Source organism: Phytophthora sojae (assembly GCF_000149755.1).
Source record: "Phytophthora sojae unplaced genomic scaffold PHYSOscaffold_14, whole genome shotgun sequence".
Lineage (NCBI taxonomy): Eukaryota > Oomycota > Peronosporomycetes > Peronosporales > Peronosporaceae > Phytophthora > Phytophthora sojae.
Window position 1 is genome coordinate 95,673 of NW_009258128.1, and position 23,371 is coordinate 119,043.

Sequence of the window (23,371 nt, forward strand, 5' to 3'; positions counted from 1 at the left end):
TCATTGCAACGAGGAGAAAGAAAAAGGGAAAGCAAAATAAAAATATGAGTTTTGTTTTTTTTTAAGATGCGACGAGGGAAGTGGAGATAGCTACAGATTTGGATATGGCTACACACGAGTTGAAGTGGAGCCTTTGATAGACATTTAGCTTGTTACTTTTAGTTAACTTCTCTCTCCCTATTTACTTGCAGCTTAATCCACGGCGCTCATGTCGAGTCTGGTGGTAGTTTGACGCGTGGGCAGCACGGCGGGGTCCAGGTGCGTGATGGTGTGCTTCCTCGCGGCCTGGTACACGTTCTCGGCGGCGTTGCAGAGCTCGGCGAACTGCGCCAGCACCTCTTCGGTCGAGGCTCCCGCCTGGATGCGAGGAATCTGTGGCATGGTGGGCGGTGTCCACACCGTCGCGCGTTCTCCCTCAGTCGTCGGCCACAACGGCACCCCCGTCTCCTTCGGCAATGGCGTCGGCGACGCCAGCGGCGATGATGGTGGGGAAGGCCACGACTCGGACGCGGTTTTGTTGGTTGGGGACGGCACAACCGCTCCCCAAGCGTACTCCACCACCGCCTCGGGGAGCGAGTCGTCCATCGCAACGGTCTGCGAGCTCACGACGGGGCTGTTGTCGTCTTCCGTGTCCGAGTCAACGTCCCAGATATCTCGCTGAGCGGCAGCAGGAGACGGAGCTGCAGTCTTGACCGAAGCGGACTTGGTAATGGTCTGCCTGCTGGTGGTTCTCGTGCTGGTACTGGCGCTGGTCTTGCGTGGCTGCGAGCTGGCGGAAGGCTGCACCGGCTTCGCCTTGTCGGCGACTTTGGTCTTATAGTTTTCGCGAGCAGGAGAAGACTTGGGCTCCACATTCCTCTCGGTTGGACGCGGTGCGCGGCTCACTCGTCGAACAGGGGCTGTTTGGAACACCTTGTCGACGTTGATCGCCCCCTTGCCGTGTCCTCTGTCGCTGCTGGCCGTGATTACCGTTCCGCGCCTCTGTCTGACAGGTTCGGGGCGGCTCTGACTGCGCGTGATGCGTCCGGGGGCTTCAGACCCTCGCAGCGTTCCACGGCGCTGGCCCAGACGTTTGCGCTCACTCACTTCCTCCTTTGCGATCTCCATCGAGTTGAGCTTCCTTGCGTCCGTCAAGCAGTGCGTGCAGATGACCACGGACCGCTCGTCGATGGCCTTGAATCCCATACCCGGCACGTACAGCTTCTTCTTGACGCAACAGGACGAGCACGCGCGGACGCTGCAGACTCGACAGGTGTGCGCTCGCGAGAAGGTGCCCATCGGTCTCATACAAACTCCACAGTCGTTGCGCTTCTTGATCTTGATGCTGCTGGGTCGTGCAGCCCCAACCGCAGCTTCGTCCGTTGTCGGGTGGGCCAGCAGCCACGCCAGCTTCTTGTTCTGCGCGCACAGCGCCGCCTTCAAGCAGTACGTGAGACTGTTGGCCGCCGATAGCAGCGCCACCCCCTCGTGCACCGACCCGTTCGGCTCGAAGTTGGTCTTCATGTACACGTCCACCGTGTTGCCCGACGTCTGTCGGTACAGGAAGCACGACGATACTCGGCCTCGAATGATCCGCTTTCCTTCGAGCGGACCGAAGCCTTTGCCCAGATCGACCGAGTGCATCATGTGGTAGCCCACGCGTTCGCCTCCTTCGCGGTTCAAGATGCCTGTTGCTGCGATGAAAGTGAGGTCCCGAGGCCAGACGAAAGCCTTGACGGCGGGGGACGTGGCCTTGACGACCCACTTCAACCCGAGGAACCGGAACGGGTCCTCCGCTGTCGGGCCCTGGATTGTGTATATTGTGTCGGCGTCCACGACCTCTTCTTGGGTGTACGAAGACTTGATCAACGTCCCTGTGCCGTCGAACGTGGCAGTGCCGTACATGACGTCGTCCAGCGTGCCCTCGATCGTTCCTACTTGGAGCAGCGTCGGCATGTTCCACTCGCCGTTGCCGGCCGGCCCCGAACCTCGGTTGGGGAACGGCCACTCTCCTTCTGAATTGGAATCCTTCGGAGCCGAGGACACCGAGTCGGAGGAATCTGTCGCGCGAGCCAACCGCATGGCTTCTAGTGTCCTACTACGCGCTCGCCTCCTGGTGCCTCCTGACGGAGCTGTAACTACTGCGTCGTCCGCGGGCACTCGCCGATAGACCGTGAGCTGCTCGCAGGTCTTGACGGGCTTCCACATGGCCGGGTGCAGTTGATACCGAAGACTCGGAGGACGCGAGGCCTGCCACTTTTGATACTTGTCGTAGTCCCGCAGCGCGCGCGAAAGCTGCATCAGTGCCGTGTTCACGAGCTTTTCCCTGTTCGAGTCGGAGAGCTGCAGCGGCGGGAACACCTTCTCCTGGATCGGGAACCGGTGGCTCATGCTGCCTCTGAATCTCAATACTTAGTGTGCGCCGCAGTGACTGACCGTCGTCTCGAGCTGCGGTTCTGGCGGCAAGATGGAGAGTGGGGTCGGCCTCCCAGCGCTGTCTAGCGCGCGTGCACTTCTTTGTCCGGTAACTAACATCGGCTGTTCATTCCTCGCACAAGGGAGCCGCAAATCGAGAGGAGCTCAACAGGATCGGACATTGGTCCGATGCTCCTGTCCGAGCTTTGCCCCCTCGAGCACTCGAATCGAGATGGTAACTCGCCAAAGCGGCTCGAAATCCGAACGCTTGTCGTATCGGACACGACTCGAACGCGGTTGTCACCAACTCGCACCCTCGGCGCCATAGTGCTGCAGTGATGGAATGCACTACACAGGTGGAGGAAGGGGGTGTACCGTAGTTGCATGTCCTCAAGGACAAATTCACTTTGTACACGGAATCGAAGCGGAGGGGTAACAAACGTTCGGGGTCGTCGTGTCGGCGGGTTAGATCCCCGCGCTGCATCATGCGAGAGAGCTCGTGAGACGCTCCGCGCGCGGAGCCTCCACAGGTTTTCACCACCCCAGGAGAGCCACTCGGCCACAAAAGGGCAGGCGACGATAAACTCGCTTTCAAGTGGGGGGCAACGAGGTGACAACCGCCTACCGACTCACCGAATTCATGCAAATGCACACCGATACGAAAGACTCCATTCCGTGGCATGAAGCAGTGGGGTCGAAGCGGTGTACCGTGCCGAAGTCTTGCATGTACAGTCACTCACTCCTCTTCCTCTTCGCCACTTGGTTTACCAGCACCAACCTCAATGATAACCTCGCCCTTGTAAGCCAACGGACACTATGTCTGTAGGCTAGGGGTCATTTCTCACAGCGTGCCATCCTTTTCGATGGTGTTGAGGCTTTCCACTCGCCTGCAGGGCGGACCGTCATGAACTTTTTATTCTTTTCCGCCCTCGAGCTGGTGTCGGGTGTCGGAACCCCGAATTTCCTTCAGCGGCGGCGAAAGTATCGCCGCATTTTCCAACCATCACGGCTGTCGACAGTGCTGTCGCAGCAGTATCGTGGTGCGGCTGCCATTTGCACGCGCCATCCGCTTGGTTGTCTCGGGTTTTGCCATTGCTATTGCTGTATATCGTCATCGGCCGGATCAGGAGCTTGTCTGTGTTGCAGTCCACGGTCCTCTTCAACTTGACCTGCACTTTATCAATCGTGATTCACGACCACCTGGCGAATTGGGGATCACCTCGCCCCACCAATACCCCCTCGTGTCTCTCTGTCGCCAAAACAGAGAGTACCCCTCCGCTTATCGAAGTTGGTGGGGTTTGCTAGCGTAGAGGCTCGCCATGACGGCCACGAACTCATCGAAGTCGAGCGTGGCGTCCTTGTCGCGGTCGAACTCGTGGTAGATCTGCTCCACGTCCTCGCGCGTGAGGCCGCTGGAGACAACGGGCTCGGAGGATCGACCGCCGGCCTTGTGCTCGCGAGTCATGACGGCCGCCATGACGTCGTCGTCGTCCACGCGCAGCGACTCCATGATCTCCTGCATACTCACGCCCCCATCGCCATTGTGGTCGAACACGCAGAAGATGGCCATCAACTCGTTCCGGTGCTCGGGCAGCAACTTGCCCCCAGGGTTGGCGAACGGGTTGCGCGACGGTGACGAGGACTTGGCACTGCCGAGCGTGGCCCCGTTCAGTCCGAAGAGGAAGGACCGGACGCTGCCGACCTTCGCGAGCTGGAGCATGCCGTCGACCTGCTCCTTCGTGGCGTAGTGGAAGCAGGTAGAGAGCAGCTCACGCAGAGAGACCTGTCCGTCACCGTTGGCGTCGATGGTCTGGAAGATGGCGGCCAGGTTATGGTAGCCCAGCTTCTCGAAAGTAGACTTGAACCGCTGCAGCTCCTCCAGCGAGATGTTGCCGGACCCATCGACGTCCATGGACCAGAAGAGGCGAATGACCGACATGACCTCCTGCACCGAGTACATGCCGAACGTCTTCTTGGTACTCACCAGCTTCGGTGAGCCAAGAACCGCTTTGGCTTTCAGTTTGGACGAACTTTTTGATGCGGCTGGGTCCTCCGCAGCGCCGTCTTCTTCCGTAGTATTGCGTTCATTCTCCACTTCATGAGCTGTCTGCAGCCCTTTGAACACGTTGCCGATGTTGGTGTTGACTTCACGCCGCTTTTGTTGCAAGTAGCTATGCATACGACGCTTCTGCTGCTTCTGCTGAGCTTGCAGTCGCATCATTCGCAGGTTCTGGCGGTGAGGCCTCCGCTTATCGTCGCGCATAGTCTCCTGCATGCGGTGCTTCGTGTCCTCAATGTGCTTACGCAGCATTTCAGCCTGCGTTTCAACGGCATTCACGTCATTGCACTCACTTGACATTGAAGTCCTGCGAACAACGACTGGAGCTGTTCCGGGTCGTCCTCTGTCCTCAGGTCCATTGTCGCAGTATCCTTGGACTTTATCGATGATGTCGTTAATCTCTCGGAGCTTATGAAGCGGTCGCAGCGGTTGTTTGTCGCTCTCGACGGCTGAATCCTCGGGGACACTTTTACCGACGTCTCTGTCCTTGCGTTGCTGCTGCTGTTGGCGGTGGCGGTGGAATTCCTCCATGTAGATCTCGTCCAGCGAGCTTCTACGTCGCATGATGGCAGCAGCACTAACGCCACTGCCTGTGCTGAGTTTTCGGGCTGGAACAATGGCCGTGAGTGAAGAAGTATCAGGTGCGGGTAGTTTTGGCTCCGACGCGGACGTCTGCAGTTGTTGCAGCACGTTTTCGTTCCGACGATGGATACCAATGTGTGTGGCACTGCTGCTGGCCATTAGCGCTCGGACGGGCGCAGTCTGTAGACGAACCGCGAGTACGGAAGCTGGGAAATGGCGCTTTAAGAACTCGGATGCCTCAAGTGATTCCCCACCTTCGTCAATTTTGTCAGGGGAGCGAGCACCGTGTCGTGCTCGCACTTCCTCCATGTTGGAATACATCTCACGAGTCTTGCGGATCAGCGTCGCGCGCGTAGCTGCCGCCTGCTGCGCGAGCTCGTACTCGGCGTGAATCTGCTGCTGGACATTCACGTCTCGCCCTCGAGTTGCAGTAATGGAGGCGGACGACGTCGGACACGTGATAGAGAGCTCGTTCTCGAGGTACGCCTTGTCCATCTTGAGCTCTCCAGGCTCCAAGAACGTGGGTGGGTTGCTGACTGCAGCTAGAGACTTTCTATCCCGACTTTCGCTTCGAAGGAGGGGCCCCACCTGACCCAAACTTTGTAGTCTCAGCAACTGCCTCGGGGTTCGAATCATCGGCGCCGACACTTTCGCCTTGGTCGGGAGCAGCGCTAGAGCTCGCAATGTCCCCGTCTTAGCTCGTGAGTCTCTAAACTTTGCGATCTTCGCTGCGCTTGTAGACGACTCGGTCAGGGACTTCTTGATCTTGATCTCCTCCTCCAGCATCGTGATCTCCGGGTTCTTGCTGATGATGTGCTCCAACAGCATCGCGTTCACGTTGCGGAGCTCGTTCACATTCCGGCGACCCACGTGCTCAGCGTACAGCGTTTGGCGTCGCAGCTCCATCTTCTCGGCGGGAGTTCGCTCGAGCTCTCGCAGTAGTTGACTCACCAAGATATCGCGCTCTTTGGTTCGAGTGGCGTTGTCTTTCCGGAATTTCCACGGCCACGGTCCTTGGTTCTCAGGGTCGAACAACTTGCCGAGGCACGAGCCGCTCCAGTCCCAGACGAACACGCGCATGTCCAGGCCGCAAGTCACGACGATATTCGGATGCCGACTGATCTCCAAGCTTGTGAGTGCATCGATGTGAGCTTGCCAACGTCGCACCAGCTTCACGTCCTGAGGGAAACTCTCGTGGCATGTGCTTCCCGGCCAGGACTTCGACTCTGGCGGGTTTATACCTGCGCTCGCTTGTGTTAAGCTGAGACCCCGTATCGACCGATTCTTGGATAGTGAAAAGGTCGATCCCTTGTTCATCAGAAACTCGGCGGCGGCCACTGCGTTCACCACCGCCGCCTCCTTCACGTGAGCAGGTGACGGAGTTTCGGCTGGCTGCTGAGAGGGTGGCTTACTGCCATTAGTTGTTGTATGTGGCATACGATTCTCCTGTCGCCGTTTTGATAGCCTTTTGAGGTCTGTGTGCGTTGCGCGGACGTTCATGTGCTCCAAGTCGTCACCCAGCAGCATGGCTCCCCTCCAGTCCCCTCCAGAAGTACCATGGCTGACAGCAAGACGGTGTTTGTCTCGTTGGTTCGGCAGGTTCCTACCGTCAACTTCCGCCGAGTCTTTCAAATAGTCCCGATAGAACATGGACTTCGGCTGGTACCCGCGTCGTAAGTACTTGCACTTGATCTCCGGGATCTTGGCTAGCGATAACCTTCGCATCATGACGGAGGGGTCCCAAATCCCCACGCAGCCTCGCTCGTCCCCGACAAACAGCAAGTAGCGGTCACTCTCCTCGTCGAAAACGACCTTCAAGCACGTCACAGCGGACGAAGTCTCCATCGGCGACTTGGCTGGGGCCGGCTGCGTCATCACCGGCACCGCCGTCAACGCGTTTTTCCGAAACATTTTCGTGTTCAGCAACATCTTGCGCGCTGCAAACTCCGCCGCTTCCGTTATGGACTCGGCACCATTGGACCTGAAAGAGGCCCCTCCTGCTTTATTATCGTCGATATCCTCATCTTCGCCCTCTTCGTCCTCCTCCTCATTGTTGCCGATGTTTTCCGGGATAGAGGATTGTTTTCGAGTTCTTCGGCGGGTTTTCGAGTTACCATGATCATTGGGGAATGCGTGCAGCAACTTGCCAGTGTAGGCGTGTAGGAGTGGTGTAACAGCAAAGAAGTACACGCCTCCTTTGGAGTCAGCACCCATGAGAATGGGGAATTCGTCCCAGAACTGCAGCACGTGCATGCTCAGTGTGTGGCCGTCTTTATCAGGAGCAGAAGTGAAACTACTCGAATTGTCTCCATCCTGATCGTAGCGGCAGTTGCCGAGGAAGACGAGCGTCTCGAAGTCCCAAAGCGAGACCTTCATCCCCTCCGGATCAGCAGCCACAGTAGCGATCATGGACGCGTGATAACTGTACGCACTGGTGGAGATGCCCCCGGGGATGTTGATGAGGCGACGCAGGACGCCAATTCCTTTCGACGAGTCCTGGTCGGAATTATCATCGATGACGATGATGGCGCTGGTGCCGGCGTCCACCAGAACGATGAGTTTGTTCTCCGAGCAGTAGTGCAGACCCACGACAGCGCACGCCGACGCGGAATTCACCACTGGAGCTTTGTTTACTGCGGAGATTCTGCGCTGAACACGAGTTTTTGACTGAAATGACTCCTGGCACTGACGCATCTGCACGAAGTTCTGGCAGTTGAAGACTCCGAGCGCTCCAAGCTCCGTCACCACGACAAGTTTCCTGCATTTCGCATCATGCGCGCAAGTCAGCAGCTCTGTAGTAGGTTCGTTATGGTTTGAGTTGCTCGGCGCCCTTGAAGCTGCAGCCGCCGGATCCGACGGAGCTGCCAATGCAGCCGTAGAACTGGATGAGGACATCCCACCGCCAGCGTCTTTCTTCTCGTTAGACTTGGCTCCACCGGCGCGGATGTTTCCAACGTGAGTGAATTCCTCACTACAAGCGCCTGTTTCGCCATCCCAAAGACTGCAAGCGGAGCCTGCGACGACCACGAACTTGTTGGCCGAGTAGTGGTAGAACGCTCGGAGCGGCACCTCGTCGAACTGCTGCACCCGAACACTCCGAAAATGCTGCAGCGTACAACTTCCCGATGTCACTACCCAGAGATCCCGCCTGTACGGGTGCATGCTCAGGAACGACAGAGTCTCCACGCGCGCCGATGGCATCCCCAGATCCACCGATTCAAGCTGAACAGCGTGTGAAGTGCTGGAAACGGAGGAACTCGAATCGCCTCGCGTGATGTCCCAGACCTTAAACATGCCCAGACAATCCGCAGTGATGGCTCGTTCCGTCTGGAAGAGCGCGAGCTGAATCCCAACAAGCGGTGCGCGATGGCCAGACAGCTTGAGAGCCACTTGTCGCGAGCCTAAATCCCAAGCCAGTGCTTCATACTCGAAGCCCGCGCTCAGTAGCAGATCGTGGTGCGTCGAGTAGCAAAGCTGTCGAACTCCGCGCTCATGGCCGACAAGAGAACCACGCGGACGGCCGTCAGTGATATCCCACAACTGAATGCTATGACGGAGGTCACAGCTAACCAGCAAGTCGTGTTGTGAGATCTCAAGCGCGTCCAGGACGAGGTCCGTATGGCCCGAAAGCCGTCGCCACAGGATTTTGGTCTCTGCATCGATAACTTTCCAAACATTGACGATGAAGTCGTTCCCCGAGCCTAGAAGCAGCGCTGACGACTCGCAGAAGCGCAGCATCAGCTGTGCCGTGGTGGTCGTGAGCCCCAAGTTCTTCAGCAGTGCGAACTCTTTCGTCGTCCTGAAGCTCAAACTGGAGATCGAAGCTGCGAAGCGCGACTCGCTCATGTCGTAGAATGAAATGGAAAAGTCCGTCGTGCTGATGGCCAACCACTGGAAGCGGTGGATGAAGACGGCGTCCAAGACCGAAACACTCGAAGCGGAGGGGGGCGCTGCAGTCGTCGGAGCCACAAACGTCACGCCGTCGCCTACTAGAAGCACGTCGTTGAACGGCACTCCGCTGTTGCCAGCTACTGACGCCGCAGCGGATCCATTCGCCTGCGTCTGCTTCTCACTCGCCACACTCACCTCAGTCACGAACTTGCCGTCGCTCATGAAAACTTTGACCGAGCGCGCGGTGTTCTCCACCACCAGGAACATGCGGAACTCGGCCGACCACCTGAGCTTCTCGATGCTCGTACTGAGTGGGTTAGCCGCTGTATTTGCGCTTGTGGGGACGTGTACGTTGGAATTGGGGGCAACTAGAGCTGTGGCTGCCGTCGTCTTCAGCGCCTTCTTCGTGTCGCGCTCGTACCGATGCTTGAGTGACGCGATCTGAGTTCGAGTCGCCACCATCCCGGCGTCGACGCAGAAACTCGTGAACTCCTCGAACTCCATGACGCCGTCGCCATTGATGTCGATGTCTTCGAACAGATCAATTAGCGCACTCACACTCGCAGCCTTCTCCGCTGCGTTCTTCGGTCGAGGCAGTCCAGGCAGCACGATCTCTACGAAGTCTAACAGAGGCAAGCCGCCGCCCAACCGCTTCTCACGCTCGCGAAACGCGTTCGCAATGGCCGAGAAGCCGGCGCCTTTGAGACGCATCATGATGTCCATGGTGGAGGAGGAATCGAGGACGATCTTCCGCCCACGAATTCAAAACAGCAGCGATCGACTCGACTCGGCTCCACTCCGCTGGAGACCGACGGTCGGCTTAACCGCCGTCAGTGAAAATAGCGGTCTATCAACATAGTAGCCGCAACGATCATAGCCCTTGCATACCTGGACAGATAACACTAACACGTCGTACGAGCATGATCCATTAGAAAATATCAACTAGATATCGATTGTCGCCAAACTAGCCCTTTCAGAGTCGTCGAGCCCCGTCCAGAATTTTGCCTCGCAGACTTGGGTGGCTCATGGCCCGCGAAAAGGTCCTTAACTCTTTCATCTTGTGTGCGAAGAAAGCCGTGTCGAAGTAGTATTGCTGCAATGCTCTGTTGGCGCGTTGCTCGCGGTCCTCAGCTGTTGAGCTCTTCAAAACTCTGACCACGGTGTTGCAGACATCGTCTCGTTCGAAGTTGGCCACGAGTCCGGAGACGTTGCGCAGTGCGTGCTCCTTCTTAGAAACGCCGCCCATGAACTGCTCGCCGTACGCGCCAGTTCTCGCTCGCACGAGCGCTCCAGACGACGGAGTGATGAGCTCATTCATCGGTGCGGCGTCCGTCGTGATGATGAACGCGTTAGACGACCGCGCCTGGTTGATGTAGTGCCCGTAGCCCTCCATCATACTCGGACACAAGAAGTACCGGCCCTGGGTGATCACGCGTCCGAAATCTTCGGCAGACAACCCGCCAGTGTGCAGTCGAACGTTGCCGCTGTCCCTGATCCGCTCTTCGTAGTCGTTGAACGCGCCGTCGTAGAGCTCTTGGTCCATGTAGAAGTCCAACGGCGGGAAGTCTGGCTGGGAAAGCCAACAGTCCAGCACTTGCCTCGTCCCCTTCTGGATGCTCTTGCCTGCTGTGTGCAGGAACGACACGTCCGAGAAATTCTTCGCGGATACTTCAGCTGCTTCACTCGCGATTAAACCGCTTTTCAGCGTCAACGCCAAGTTTGTCGTCGTGTGGCGCGTGTACACCACGCGCGTGCCTCGGGGATTTCCTTCCTGCTTGAACCACTTCCTCAAGTTCCGAGCACACAGCGCCGTCTTGCACAGAATCACATCCGCTCGCCAGTAGTGCGCGCTCTCGAGCTCGTACATTTCGATGTTGGGCATGAGGTAGAACGGCTTGGTCGCCGGCCAGTCCGGCGCGTCCGGCACCCCCTCCCAGTAGTGGTTGAAGAAGATCATGGGCGTGTTTGGGCACAAGTCGTGGTACGTGACTGAGCGATCGTGTTCCACATCGTTGAACTCGACTTCCAGCACCCATTGCGGCAACATCCTCGCCTCCAGAACTGTAAGAACCACGTTAACAAATGTAAGAAAATGTAGAATAGCCACCCCTCGCTCTACTTCTAACGCACATTTTGTGTAGGCAGCCGCGTCTTCACAGTAGCCGTAGGACCGCAGGTGATCGGGTAGTAGAATATCCACGTCGGGGCATTTCCGCAGCTTCTCCAGCAGATTCGGGTCGCTGCGATTCACCAATTCGCCGAGCTCCGCACGTTCGTTCTGTCCGATGCGTCCGAACGTCCATGGGATGACGCTCTTCTTGTGCTTCACACAGCCGCGATGCAGTGCGCTTTGGTGGAGAATGTCGCTCGAGCTAATGTGGCTACTCCAGTCCGTCAGGAACACTTCTTCCGGGTAGAACGTGGCATTCACCAGTTGGGACTCCTTGGTACTGTCGAGCACCGGGGAAGCGTCCTCCGCAGCGTCGAAGATGCGTTGGACTTGACTAACCGTAGTGAGGCCTTGGGCCACCATGGAGAGCTCCGCCCAAATCGCCCATAGTGTCAACGCCAGGGGAGCGCACAGCAGTAGGGGCAGTAGCAGTGGCGGTGATGGTGATGGTCGCGCTTTGCAGTCACTCAACCGTTTGGCCTTGCCGGGGCCAAGCTTCAAGGCGGCGTCGAAGACCTCCCTCGGAGCTACAGCAGACATCCTCATGCCCTACAACGCGAGGAAATTGGAAACTGCGCATGCAATTTCCGGAGGGGACGGACGCGAGCACTAACCGCCAGGAAACGGTCCCTGAAACCTTGTCGCCTTTCGTGAAAATGATGACTTGGCACGTCGAAGTTTGATTAAATGTCCTGTTGGTCCAGCACCTCGTAATACCCTCGGGGGCGCAGGGCTTAACGCCCGCGACAAGCTTCACAATTTCCTGTATTGTCGGCGTTAGCTGGTAGTCGTCACTGCGGTTCCGAAGAATGTGTTGACCTAGCTGTCACCTTGTGCTCATGCCGTCGTAATGTGCTACGGGAGCGACCAGGATGGCTGCGCGCACGGGAAAAACCCCGCAGCTCCTGCATATTCTGGGCGAATAAGACCGTGTCGAAGTAATACTGCTGCAACGCTTTGTTCGCTCGACGCGCCCGTCGTAGCCTTCAATACGTTGTTCACTGCTTCGCAGACCTCATCGCTGCCGAAACCTGCTACGAGGCCGGGGACGTCACGCAAAGCGTGCTCCTTGTCTGACCGACCTCCTAGGAATTGCTCACCAGCAGCTTCAGTCCTGGCTCGAATAAGCGCGCCCGAAGATGAAGTGATCAACTCGTTCATGGGCGCCACATCCGTCGTGAAGATGAAGGCCCCTGACGAGCGCGCCTGGTTGATGTAGTGGCCGTAGCCTTCCATTAGACTCGGGCACAAGAAGTACCGACCTTGTGAAACCACGCGGCCGAACTCGTCGGGCGATAGACGCCCCGTGTGCACTCGGACATTGGAACTGTTGGCGATTCGATCGCTTTAGTCGCTGAACGCGCCGTTGTACAGCCTTAGATCAACGTAAAAGTCTAGAGGCGGGAAGTCAGGACGAGACAACCAACAGTCCATAACCTGTCGAGTGCCCTTCTGGATGCTCGAGCCTGCCGTGTGCAGGAACTTGACGTCACCGAAGTTCTTCTCCCGCATCGCCTCCGCCTCACTTGCACTCATCCGACTGCGCGTGGTCAGCGCCAGATTCGACGTCGTGTGGCACGTGTACACCACAAGCGTATCTTTCGGGTTGCCCTCCTGCTTGAACCACTTGCGCAGGTACCTCGCACACCGCCGTCTTGCACAAGATCACGTCCGCTCTCCAGTAGTGTCTGCTCTCCAGCTCGTACATCTCGATATTCGGCATGAGGTAGAGAGGTTTGGTCGGGCCAGTCCGGGGCGTCCACCAGCCCCTCCCAGTAGTGGTTGAAGAAGATGAGCGGCGTGTTCGGACACAAGTCGTGGTAGGAGACCGATCGGTTGCGCGCCTCGTCCTCAAACTTGACCTCAAACACCCAGCGCGGCAACATCCTCGACTGCAAAACTGGAGCATAACCAACAACAACAACAACGCCCTCGTTAGTCCACACATTAAAACCCCACAAGTTGCATCCATTGAGCGTACACTTGGTGTAGGCTGCTGCGTCTTCACAGTAGCCGAAGGAGCGGAGCCCCGCAGGCATCATAACGTCGACGTCGGGACTTGCCGGATCTTCTCCAATAGCTGTGGGTCGTCTCGTTCTACCAGTTCTTGAGCCTCTTCGCTCCCCACTCGACCAAACGTCCACGGGATCACACTGTCTGTGGTTGACACACCCGCGATGCAGAGCTGCTTCATGTAGAATATCCTCCTCGTCGATGCGTTGGCTCCAGTCCGTGTCGAACAATGCGTCCGGGTACAAGACAGGCAGAGCCTCCTCGTCGCTTTGGGGCGTCGGGGTCACGATCCCCGCCGCGAGTAGCACGCGCTGGATCGGGCTGATCGCCTTGAGACTCGGCACCACCAGCGATAACCCGCTCACGATCGCGTACAGAGCCAACGCCAACGGAACGCACAGCAGTCGAGGGCCGCGCCGCCCTGCCCAGCGAGCTGCGCATGCGTCGGAGCATGGGGCGTCGCATTCGAACCAATGGATACGAATTGCTACCGGTCATGGATACCATGACACCGGACAGTTGCACGAACAGATGCACCGCTCCATTGACCATCGGATACCAAGGCTGCTTCAGTTGACAACGCGTTGCAAGTACCTCTTTATTCATTGCGGGGTGCCCAAAACATGTTCAAAACTGCGTGTCCTCTTCTTCCTTCCTTCAGCCACGGCCCACGACACCTTGTCTGCTACTACTGTATCTATCAGTTCGGTCTGCCAATTCACGGCTTAGCCGTAGGTTGTGGCGAGGGTTTCGGCTCGTCATCGTGCCGCCTCAAAGTGCCGTGCGAGCGGCCGAGGTGGCTGTGAGCGCGCGCAAAGTCGCGGAGCTCCTGCATCTTCTGCGCGAAGAAGACCGTGTCGAAGTAATACTGCTGCAGCGCCTTGTCGGCGCGCTTGGCGCGCTCTTCCGGTGTCGTGGTCTTGAGCATGTTCGTCACAGCATCACACACTGCACGGCCGCTGAAGTCTGCGACGAAGCCCGGGACGTCGCGCAGTGCGTGCTCCTTCTTGGACTTGCCGCCTAAGAACTGACCGTCGTGCGCGATCGCGCGAGCTTTGATCAGCGCGCCGGACGACGGCGTGATCAACTCGTTCATCGGCGCGACGTCCGTCGTGAAGATAAAGGCGCGAGACGATCGCGCCTGGTTGATGTAGTGGCCGTAGCCCTCCTGCAGACTCGAGCACATGAAGAAGGACGCGTCGGTGATCAGCCGTCCAAAGGCTGCGGGCTCCAGTCGTCCTGTGTGCAGGTGGACGTTCGGGCTCTTGTTTATCCGCTTCATGTACCTCGCTGCAAACGCTCCGTCGAATAAATCTTGAGCCATGTGCAGCTCCAGCGGCGGCAGATCCGGCCGACCCAGCCAACAGTCCAGCACCTGCCGCGTGCCCTTCTGGATGCTCGTGCCTGCCGTGTGCAAGAACGACACTTCCGAGAAGTTCTTCTCCGGCCGCGCGCTCACCTCGCTGGCGGATAACTGACTCTTGTGCGTCAGCGCCAAGTTGGACGTCGTGTGGCGCGTGTAGAGCACGCGCGTTCCCCTCGGGTTGCCCTCCTGACGGAACCACTTGCGCAGGTACCTCGAGCAAAGCGCCGTCTTGCACAGAATCACGTCCGCTCGCCAGTAGTGCTCGCTCTCGAGCTCGTACATCTCCATGTTGGGCATCAGGTACAGAGGCTTGGCCGCGGGCCAGTCGGGGGCGTCGGGCAGCTCTTCCCAGTAGTGGTTGAAGAAGATCATGGGCGTGTTCGGACACAAGTCGTGGTACGTGATCGTGCGGTTCCTCGCCTCGTCGTGGAACTTGTGCTCGAACACCCAGCGCGGCAGCATCCGCGACTCCAAAACTGCATCATTTTAAGAAAAAAAGTCAGTAAATAATAAAATAAGCAATCCTCGAAGCATCATGCGTACACTTCGTGTAGGCGGCGGCGTCTTCACAGTAGCCAAAGGACCGCAGCCCCTCGGGCAGGAACACGTCGACGTCGGGGCACTGGCGCAGCTTCTCCAGCAGCTGCGGGTCGCTCTCGTTCAGCAGCTGCGCGCGGTCCTGCGCCTCGCCCTGGCCCACGCGCCCGAAGCCCCACGAGATGACGCTCTTCTTGTGCTTGACGCAGCCGCGGTGCAGCGCCGCCTCGTGCAGGATGTCGCTCTCCTTGATGCGCTGGCTCCAGTCCGTTTTAAACACTGCGTCCGGGTAGAACGCGTCGCCGCCCGCGGGTGGCGCCTTCTCCGCGTCCTCGGCGGCGGCGGCCGCGTCCAGCAGGTGCAGCACGTCGCGGTACTCCTCCAGGTCGGCGCCGGGCGCGTCCGGCGTCACGAACGCCAGCTCGAAGGCCAGCGCGCCCAGCACCACCACAATCAGCACGCCCAGGAGCAGCAGCATCGAGCGGTTGCGCGTGGCGCCGACGCTGCCGGAGCGCGCGCGCGGCGGAGGAGCAGCAGGAACGGCGCCCATGACGTTGACAGTTGAGTTGCGTTATTGTGAGTAAAAGTAGCGCATTTTGGCGAATGGTAGACGATTATGCGTCAGATGGGTACAGTACGGTACAGCTCGAGGATACCCAGTATCGACAATGGATAGGAACGGAGGGCCTGCGGCCAAGGAGGTGTCGGGGCGACACGTGTAAGCAGTGGGCTGGGGATTGTGTTGGCGGCGCAGCTTGGACATTTGCCGGAGGCTGTTGCGGCCCGCAACAGCACTCGGCTGTCTACAGCCAGTATTCAGTTCGGAAACTGCTGCCATCGTACGTCGTTCATTGCAATGGATACGAAAGTGTTGCTGCACCTAAGAACGAGCCGACGATACGTTTGTTCAGCGCCGAAGCGCTCGAAACGCTCGACAAGTTTAGAAGCGGGCCTGGCTCAAAAGCGCCATTGCGCGAAAACTGAAGCAGGGTCGCGCGAGCGAGCCGCACAGGACGAAATCACAGTCATAATAGTGTGCCTGGCACCACGCCGAGGCGAGATCTCCGACCAAGATTGGCGAGCAGCCCGTCTTCGGGCAGTGCGAATACGAAAGCTCTGCGCCTCAACTCCACTTCAACGCCCACGGTATCAGCTGGTAAGAACGCCTACGATTTAGCCACCACATCAAAGTCGCCGCTCTAAAAAATCTCCACTCTGTAATTACCATTAGTTGGTATCTCTACAACTTTGATTTCCAACTACTGGGTACAGAATTCTGCCCGAAAAAGGAACGGATGTATAACTAATAGCCTCACATATTTAATATTATTTTCCAGTCGATGTGGCGATAGGGGGATGTGCAAGGTACTGCAAGGTACTGAGGTGAAAAATCCAGTGCCAATCATCAGCTCTCCACCCTCGTTTGAAAAATGGCGCGCATTTAGCGATCTTACTAGACTTCAAACTACATGTACCGTAGTGGTAGACTCGCACTTTTTCTTTTGCACCTCGCCCCACAAGCCCACTCCACCCATGAAGTCCACACCGTCCAAGCGTCTCCGCCTCACTTGGTCTGAGAAAGTGGGCATCCTCGACAAGGTGAAGGGCTAGATAATCCCTACGAGGTCGACCAGTTGACAGCGCTGTTGTGGTGCGAGGATGCCTGGTCAAAGGTTAGTGCTTCGACCATACGCCACTGTTGGAATCATTCCGGAATCGTAGGTAAAGCTGCTCTTCAGTTCAGTTTGAAATAACTAAATCAGTACATTGGAAAAGTATACTCAACTTAACATCAATTTATATATTCTGCGTCTTTATATATCAGGCGTTCCTTACTCGGGCAGATTACTGTACGTATTATACAAATTTCTGGTCTTAGAACCTCAATCACCCCTTTCACTTCATGTTTTGTCAAATTCCACCACATCTATAACCCTCCTGAACCGTCTCATATCACCCCAATCGCGCCCCCACTCCCTTTACTGCTCCGTTTTACCGGATACTGTGGGCTCCGTGCACCGAGATGCCTGGCCAGATGATAGTTGCGGAGCCACAATCCGCTCGACTATTCCGGCATTCCTGCGGCATTGGCGTCACTCTCGCTCTACGTGGACGCGCAGCTCCGCGTACTCCTTGGCAGCATGACTGACGGCAGCTCCGCAGCCACCGCGGCTGGGCGCTCCACGAACCTCTGGATCCGCGGCATCCTGGCGCTGCTGCTGGCCACGGGGCTGCTGGCGCTGGCGCTGGAGGCCTCGACGCTCGACTTCCAGCCCAAGCTGCGGCGCGTGGCGCAGACCAGCAACACGCAGCAGTTGATACAGCGTCGGCGGCCGCACCCGGGCTCCGGCAGCAGCTATGGCCAATCGCAGGACGCGACCGTCTCGCTGGAGGAGCTGCTGCAGCTGCAAAACGCCTCGAGAGCCAACGCCAGCGACGAGGTGGCGCCCGACGACCTGTTCCACTTGAGTCTGCTGCACGGCGCGTGCATCACGCACAAGGACGCCATCGTCACGTGGGAGTTCGGCGCCCCCGGGCCGCACCAGGACGACGAGGAGCACAACTTGGCCACGTTGATCCACGAGGACGACCCGGACCTGCTGCACATACTCAAGCAGTGCCCCGACGTGGACTTGTTCTTGCCTTCTGGAGTGAGGAACAACGGGTACTGCGAGGATACCATGGCGTACACCAAGTACTTGAGGACGAGGCTGCTGCCGCTGTGGGCGCTGACCAAGGAGATCTACGACCCGGAGCTGGGACGCAAGGTGGACTACTTTGATCTGTGTCCGAACACAGCGATGCTCTTCTTCCAGCACTACTGGGGGGACATCCCGTCGTCCCCGCGATGGCCCAAGAACAAGAAGATGTACCTGATGCCGAACATCGAGATGTGGGAACTCGACGAGAACCACTTCTGGCGCGTGGACATCGTGCTGTGCAAGACGCGGATCTGCGAGGACCGAGTAACCAAGTGGTACGAGCAGAAGGGCAACCCGCGCGAAACGAAGGTGGTCTATACCAAGCATACGTCGTCTGACCAGGCCAGCTACGCACGACGCGTTTTAGGGAATGAAGTTAAGCCCAAGAACTTCAGCGATGTGCGATTTATCCACACGGCCGGCGGCAGCTACTGGAAGGGGACAAGGCAGGTGATCGAGTGCTGGTTGTCGCGACCAAACTTCCCGCCGCTAGATCTGTATATCCACAAGTGGGCGTACGACGGCATATTCAAGGGCGCGTATGAGAAGCGCATTGCCAAGAGTCAGATCCGACTCACGACGGATGAAGTGGATGCCAACACCTTCACCAAGGCCATCGCAGAAAGCTCCTACTTCCTGTGTCCCAGTCAGATGGAGGGTTACGGTCACTACATGAACCAGGCGCGAGCTTCAGGCGGTGTTATCATCACTACAGACATGGATCCGATGAAGGAGCTCATCCAGAACGACGACATGGGGCTCAGGGTGAAGGCGAGAGCTGGTCACGACCGCAACATCTTCTTGGGTGGCAAAAGCAAGAAGCGCAATGGACTCCGTGATGTCCCCGGCATGGTGGCGTACTTCAGCTCCAGAGACTTGTGCAAGACGGTGGAGCACCTGCTCAACGATATCGACATGGACAAGCGAAGAGAAATGGGCGAGAATGCTCGGCGGCAGTACCACGAGGACACCAAGTTCTTCGAGCACGCGATGCTTAAACTGCGCGTCCGCGCGAGGCAAGATGCCAAAGCAATTAGCCTAATTGACCCCGAAGACGACGATATGGAGGTAATTTCCAGCGAGTCTCAAAAGCACCTTCGCGACAGGCCAACCACGGGGTGATTGACGTGAAGAATAGAGATTTATAGTTTAAGTAATAGACCAGCTCAGTGCTGAGGTTGACCATCAAGTCCTGGCAAACTCCCGCAACTCACGCATGGAGCGGGCGAAATACTTTGTGTCCTCGTGGTACTGTTGGCGCGCTCGGGCGCCCATGGTTGCGCGCTGCTCAGGGGTCGTGGATGAAATGAAATCGCGGACGGCATTGCAGAGCCCTCGAGAGTTATACCTCATAAGGAGGTCATCAGGGTCTTTCAGCCCGTGCTCGCCTCGAAATTTGCCACCGAGCAGCATCTTCGGGTCGTGCTGGTATCTGGCCGGCACGAGCACGCCCATTTCATTCGAGACGATCAACTCGTTCATGGGGTGGGCGTCAGTGGTGATCACAACTCCGCCGGATGCACGCGCCTGGTTGATATAGTGGCCATATCCTTCGCTCCAACTCGGGCACATGAAGAATGCTGACTCGGCAGTCAGCTTGCTGAAGTCTTGAGGCGTCAGCATACCGTGTTCGATATGAATGGGACTGCGAGCGCGATCAAGTTTGCGCTTATAGGACGGATGGAACAGATAATTGAACGCCGATATAGACGCTCAACTGAGGCAGCCCCGACGACATGGCCCAGCAATCCACGAACTCTATCGTTCCTTTCCAGACGCTCGTGCCGGCTGTGTGGATGAACTTGACATCGGAGAAATTCTTTCGGAGCGATGGAGTCGTCGCCCAGTCGCCGTCTCGCGAATTCCGCTTGGTCCGACGATGTGTGCTTCGTGTAGCAGACCTTGGCGTTGCGCGGGTTGCCGTTCTCCGCGTACCACCTCGTCACGCGGTCGTAGCACACGTGGGTCTTGCACAGCACGGCGCCAACACCCCAATAGTGAGACGGCGTGAGCTCGATCATCTCGATGTTGGGCATCAAGTACAGCGGTTTGTCCTTCGGCCAGCGTGGAGACTCCGGTACTCCGTCCCAGTAGTGGTTGAAGAAGATCATGGGCGTCTTGGGACAAGTCCACGTCACGTCCAAGCTCGGCGTCGTAAAACTTGGTCTCCAGAACCCACATCGGCAGCAGTCTCGACTCGAGATCTACAACATCCAGCGTCAGACACAACCTCATCCCCGCAACAACTTTAGATAGAAGGGCTTCTTACACTTTGCGTACGCGACCGCGTCCTCGCAGTATCCGTTGCCGCGCAGTCCAAGCGGCAGGAAGATGTCGACATCCGGACAGCGTCTCAACTTGTCCAGCAAGTTCGAGTCGTTCCGGTTAAGCAGCTCGTACGCGTTGTCCGCCGTAGCGTTCTCCAGTTGGTGGCCTCCTTGCGGTGCTCCGAACTGCCAGGGCACCACCGCGTCAATGTTCGTGACGCACGCCTCGTGCAGCAGACTGAGGTGCAGTCGGTCAGCAGCTGGGACTTCTCCTCCTTCCGTCTGCATCCACGCCGGCGCAGTTTCCATTGCTTCTGCACTTGCAATTGCACTGGCAATCGGTCCCTCTCGCTCTTCGTGTTGGCGACGCCATGAGACGCCGAGACGCACGGCACTGCGCAGTCGCGAGGCGTCTGCGTCCACATCTGGTGGCGCTATGCGCCACCAGAGCCATGAGGGACCCGCGCAGCCAGACTTGTCGTGCCCCTGGATTCTTCATTGGTACCCACGGATCGGAGTGCAAATGACCCCCGCCTGCCTGTCCAGCGCAGCAGCAGTTGTCAGTTGAACCTGTTCATGCGGTCGTGTAACAGTGAGCGACGAATTACAGGAGGGGGACACCGAATTAGACTCCGATTACTGTACGGAGCTGTTCGGAGCATCCTGCAACATGCGTCACTCCGCTCTCCCGGGGGCAGTGCTAAGTGCAGTGCACCATTATCCTATCCCCCCGTAGAGGTAGATAGATGCCCGCGTCCAAGTCCAAGACGCGGCCGCAGCATTGGCTGCACCGCGTGCTCGTGGGTCTCGTGGCGCTGGGCTTCCTCACGCTCGTGGTGCAGACCTCGTCGCTGCTCGGGAGCTCGGGCGACCAGCTCACGGGCAGCGCGCGCCTGCGCCGAGCCATCAGCTTCCGCATCCCGTGGCGGCACCGCGACAACCGCAGCGGCGACTTGGCGGCGGCAGTTGCGGAGCATGAATTAGCAGCAGAGACATTGAAGGAGGAGGAGGTCGACGAGGTGTCGGTCGAGGACTCGCTGCACTTAAGTCTGCTGCACGAACGCTGCGTGACCGACACGGACGCGGTGCTGCCGTGGCAGTTCGGCAGTCCGGGCCACCAGCTGCCCAACGCCACGGCCAGTAAACCCGAGGTGCTCATGCACCGCAACGACTCGGACTTGCTGCTGAAGCTCAGGCAGTGTCCCGACGTGGACGTGTTTCTGCCCAACCACTTGCACGGCAATGGGTATTGTGAGGATGCAGTCGCGTACGCCAAGTGTGAGATTCAAGCTCCACTCGATCATGTTGCTGCTGCATTGAGGCCTGACAATTGTGTATTTATTTTACAGACTTGAACTCTCGGTTGCTGCAAAAGTGGGCACTGCAAGTCAAGATGTACGACGCCGAGCTCGGACGCGAGGTGGACTACTTCGACCTGTGTCCCAAGACGCCCATGATCTTCTTCAACCACTACTGGGACGACGTGCCGTCGATGCCGCGCTGGCCCAAGGACAAGCCGATCTACCTCATGCCCAACATCGAAATGTTCGAGCTCACGCCCGAGTTCTACTGGAAGGTGGACGCCGTGCTGTGCAAGACGCAGATCTGTCTCGACCGCGTGACGAAATGGTACGACCAGGAGGGAAACCCGCGCAACGCGGAGATTTTCTTCACCAAGCACACGTCCTCGGACCAGGCGCTGTTCGCTCGCAAGCGGCTGGGAGAAGACGCCATCGCGCCCAAGGACTTCGAGAACGTCAAGTTCCTACACACGCCTGGAACAAGTATCTGGAAAGGGACCCGAGCCGTGTTGGATTGCTGGACTTCTACTGCAAACCTGCCGCCGCTCGACGTGTACATCGATGAGAGCGCGTACAACTACATGATGCCGGAGCCGTACCAGAAGAAGCTCAAGTTCAGCCGCAGCCCAGTTAACGTGCATCTGGGCATGCTTGAGCGTTCCAACTTCACCAAGCTCACTGCAGAGGCCGCGTTCCTCATGTGTCCAAGCCGGAGTGAAGGTTACGGCCACTACATCAACCAGGCCCGTGCGTCTGGAGCCGTCGTCGTCTCTACCAATGCAGCTCCGATGAACGAGCTCATTACCTCGAGAGACATGGGCGTGCTGGTGCAAGCCACGCTCCAGAAGGACGACAGGATGCTGCTAGGCGGCAAGTACAACGGCGAGCACGGACTCAAGAACGTCAACGGCGTTTTCCTCCTACCACCTCTGCCAAACGGTCAAGGCAATGCTTCAGTCGACTACGCCCGAACAGCGAGCAGCTATGGGGGAGAGGGCCCGCAAACAGTATCACGAAGACACCAAGTTCTTTGCGGACGCGATGCAAGAGCTGCGCGAGTTTGCAAGGAGTACAGGGGGGAGATAAGTGGTGATGTATGAAGATGACTGTTAATAAGCGCGTTGATCGCGTTCACTGTGGCTATTGAATCGAAGGCGATTAAGTTATGAGCCCCGTTTAACTCCACCGAAGCAACGGGTAGATGAACGCATGTGGTTTGGATCACTATGCCGTAGCGGATACCATGTGCTTGTACCGATAGCCAGTGGCGCAGTTCGCACAGCCATGAATACGAGAAGCTGTGTGAGGATTTGAAGTCGGCATCTCCACGTGGGGTGGCTTCACTTTATCTCGTGCTCGTCGCCATGGACAAGTCGAGCGCAGAGCAGACTTCGCGCGGTCGGCGGAGCTGGCTGCACTTGCAATTGCACTGGCAATCGGTCCCTCTCGCTCTTCGTGTTGGCGACGCCATGAGACGCCGAGACGCACGGCACTGCGCAGTCGCGAGGCGTCTGCGTCCACATCTGGTGGCGCTATGCGCCACCAGAGCCATGAGGGACCCGCGCAGCCAGACTTGTCGTGCCCCTGGATTCTTCATTGGTACCCACGGATCGGAGTGCAAATGACCCCCGCCTGCCTGTCCAGCGCAGCAGCAGTTGTCAGTTGAACCTGTTCATGCGGTCGTGTAACAGTGAGCGACGAATTACAGGAGGGGGACACCGAATTAGACTCCGATTACTGTACGGAGCTGTTCGGAGCATCCTGCAACATGCGTCACTCCGCTCTCCCGGGGGCAGTGCTAAGTGCAGTGCACCATTATCCTATCCCCCCGTAGAGGTAGATAGATGCCCGCGTCCAAGTCCAAGACGCGGCCGCAGCATTGGCTGCACCGCGTGCTCGTGGGTCTCGTGGCGCTGGGCTTCCTCACGCTCGTGGTGCAGACCTCGTCGCTGCTCGGGAGCTCGGGCGACCAGCTCACGGGCAGCGCGCGCCTGCGCCGAGCCATCAGCTTCCGCATCCCGTGGCGGCACCGCGACAACCGCAGCGGCGACTTGGCGGCGGCAGTTGCGGAGCATGAATTAGCAGCAGA

General features: G+C 58.0%; 8 protein-coding genes across 8 annotated transcripts in view; 3 read left to right on the forward strand and 5 right to left on the reverse strand.

Moving 5' to 3' along the window:
• Positions 1-192: 192 nt before the first annotated feature.
• PHYSODRAFT_531979 (hypothetical protein) lies at positions 193-2,370 on the reverse strand (the record flags this gene model as incomplete). The annotated part of the gene is made up of 2 exons (XM_009539672.1): positions 193-687; positions 787-2,370. The coding sequence occupies 2 exons, from the start codon at positions 2,368-2,370 to the stop codon at positions 193-195; spliced, it is 2,079 nt and encodes a 692-aa protein (XP_009537967.1).
• Positions 2,371-5,744: 3,374 nt separating this feature from the next.
• Positions 5,745-9,640, reverse strand: PHYSODRAFT_319692 (hypothetical protein; the record flags this gene model as incomplete). The annotated part of the gene is made up of 4 exons (XM_009539673.1): positions 5,745-5,840; positions 6,203-7,016; positions 7,464-7,896; positions 7,939-9,640. 4 exons carry the CDS (start codon positions 9,638-9,640, stop codon positions 5,745-5,747), a joined length of 3,045 nt encoding a protein of 1,014 aa, XP_009537968.1.
• A 259-nt stretch (positions 9,641-9,899) lies between these two features.
• Positions 9,900-11,642, reverse strand: PHYSODRAFT_319693 (hypothetical protein; the record flags this gene model as incomplete). The annotated part of the gene is made up of 3 exons (XM_009539674.1): positions 9,900-10,987; positions 11,057-11,465; positions 11,613-11,642. The coding sequence occupies 3 exons, from the start codon at positions 11,640-11,642 to the stop codon at positions 9,900-9,902; spliced, it is 1,527 nt and encodes a 508-aa protein (XP_009537969.1).
• A 1,180-nt stretch (positions 11,643-12,822) lies between these two features.
• PHYSODRAFT_289065 (hypothetical protein) lies at positions 12,823-14,790 on the reverse strand. Its single transcript, XM_009539675.1, has one exon. It carries the CDS (start codon positions 14,761-14,763, stop codon positions 13,828-13,830), a length of 936 nt encoding a protein of 311 aa, XP_009537970.1. The 5' UTR covers positions 14,764-14,790; the 3' UTR covers positions 12,823-13,827.
• A 1,814-nt stretch (positions 14,791-16,604) lies between these two features.
• PHYSODRAFT_531241 (hypothetical protein) lies at positions 16,605-16,766 on the forward strand (the record flags this gene model as incomplete). The annotated part of the gene is made up of 1 exon (XM_009539676.1): positions 16,605-16,766. A coding segment is annotated over one exon (162 nt), but the record flags the coding sequence as incomplete, so codon positions are not given.
• A 387-nt stretch (positions 16,767-17,153) lies between these two features.
• PHYSODRAFT_246573 (hypothetical protein) lies at positions 17,154-18,836 on the forward strand (the record flags this gene model as incomplete). The annotated part of the gene is made up of 1 exon (XM_009539677.1): positions 17,154-18,836. One exon carries the CDS (start codon positions 17,154-17,156, stop codon positions 18,834-18,836), a length of 1,683 nt encoding a protein of 560 aa, XP_009537972.1.
• A 63-nt stretch (positions 18,837-18,899) lies between these two features.
• PHYSODRAFT_319696 (hypothetical protein) lies at positions 18,900-20,055 on the reverse strand (the record flags this gene model as incomplete). The annotated part of the gene is made up of 3 exons (XM_009539678.1): positions 18,900-19,426; positions 19,522-19,831; positions 19,984-20,055. The coding sequence occupies 3 exons, from the start codon at positions 20,053-20,055 to the stop codon at positions 18,900-18,902; spliced, it is 909 nt and encodes a 302-aa protein (XP_009537973.1).
• Positions 20,056-20,696: 641 nt separating this feature from the next.
• Positions 20,697-23,371, forward strand: part of PHYSODRAFT_356124 (homebox domain-containing protein) — a 3,358-nt gene continuing 683 nt past the window's right edge. The window contains exons 1-2 of the mRNA XM_009539679.1: positions 20,697-21,259; positions 21,331-23,371. The exon at positions 21,331-23,371 is cut by the window's right edge and continues 683 nt beyond it. Of these exons, the coding sequence (XP_009537974.1) occupies positions 20,728-21,259; positions 21,331-22,382 (1,584 nt within the window). The 5' untranslated portion in view covers positions 20,697-20,727 and the 3' untranslated portion in view covers positions 22,383-23,371. The remainder of the gene's footprint in view (positions 21,260-21,330) is intronic.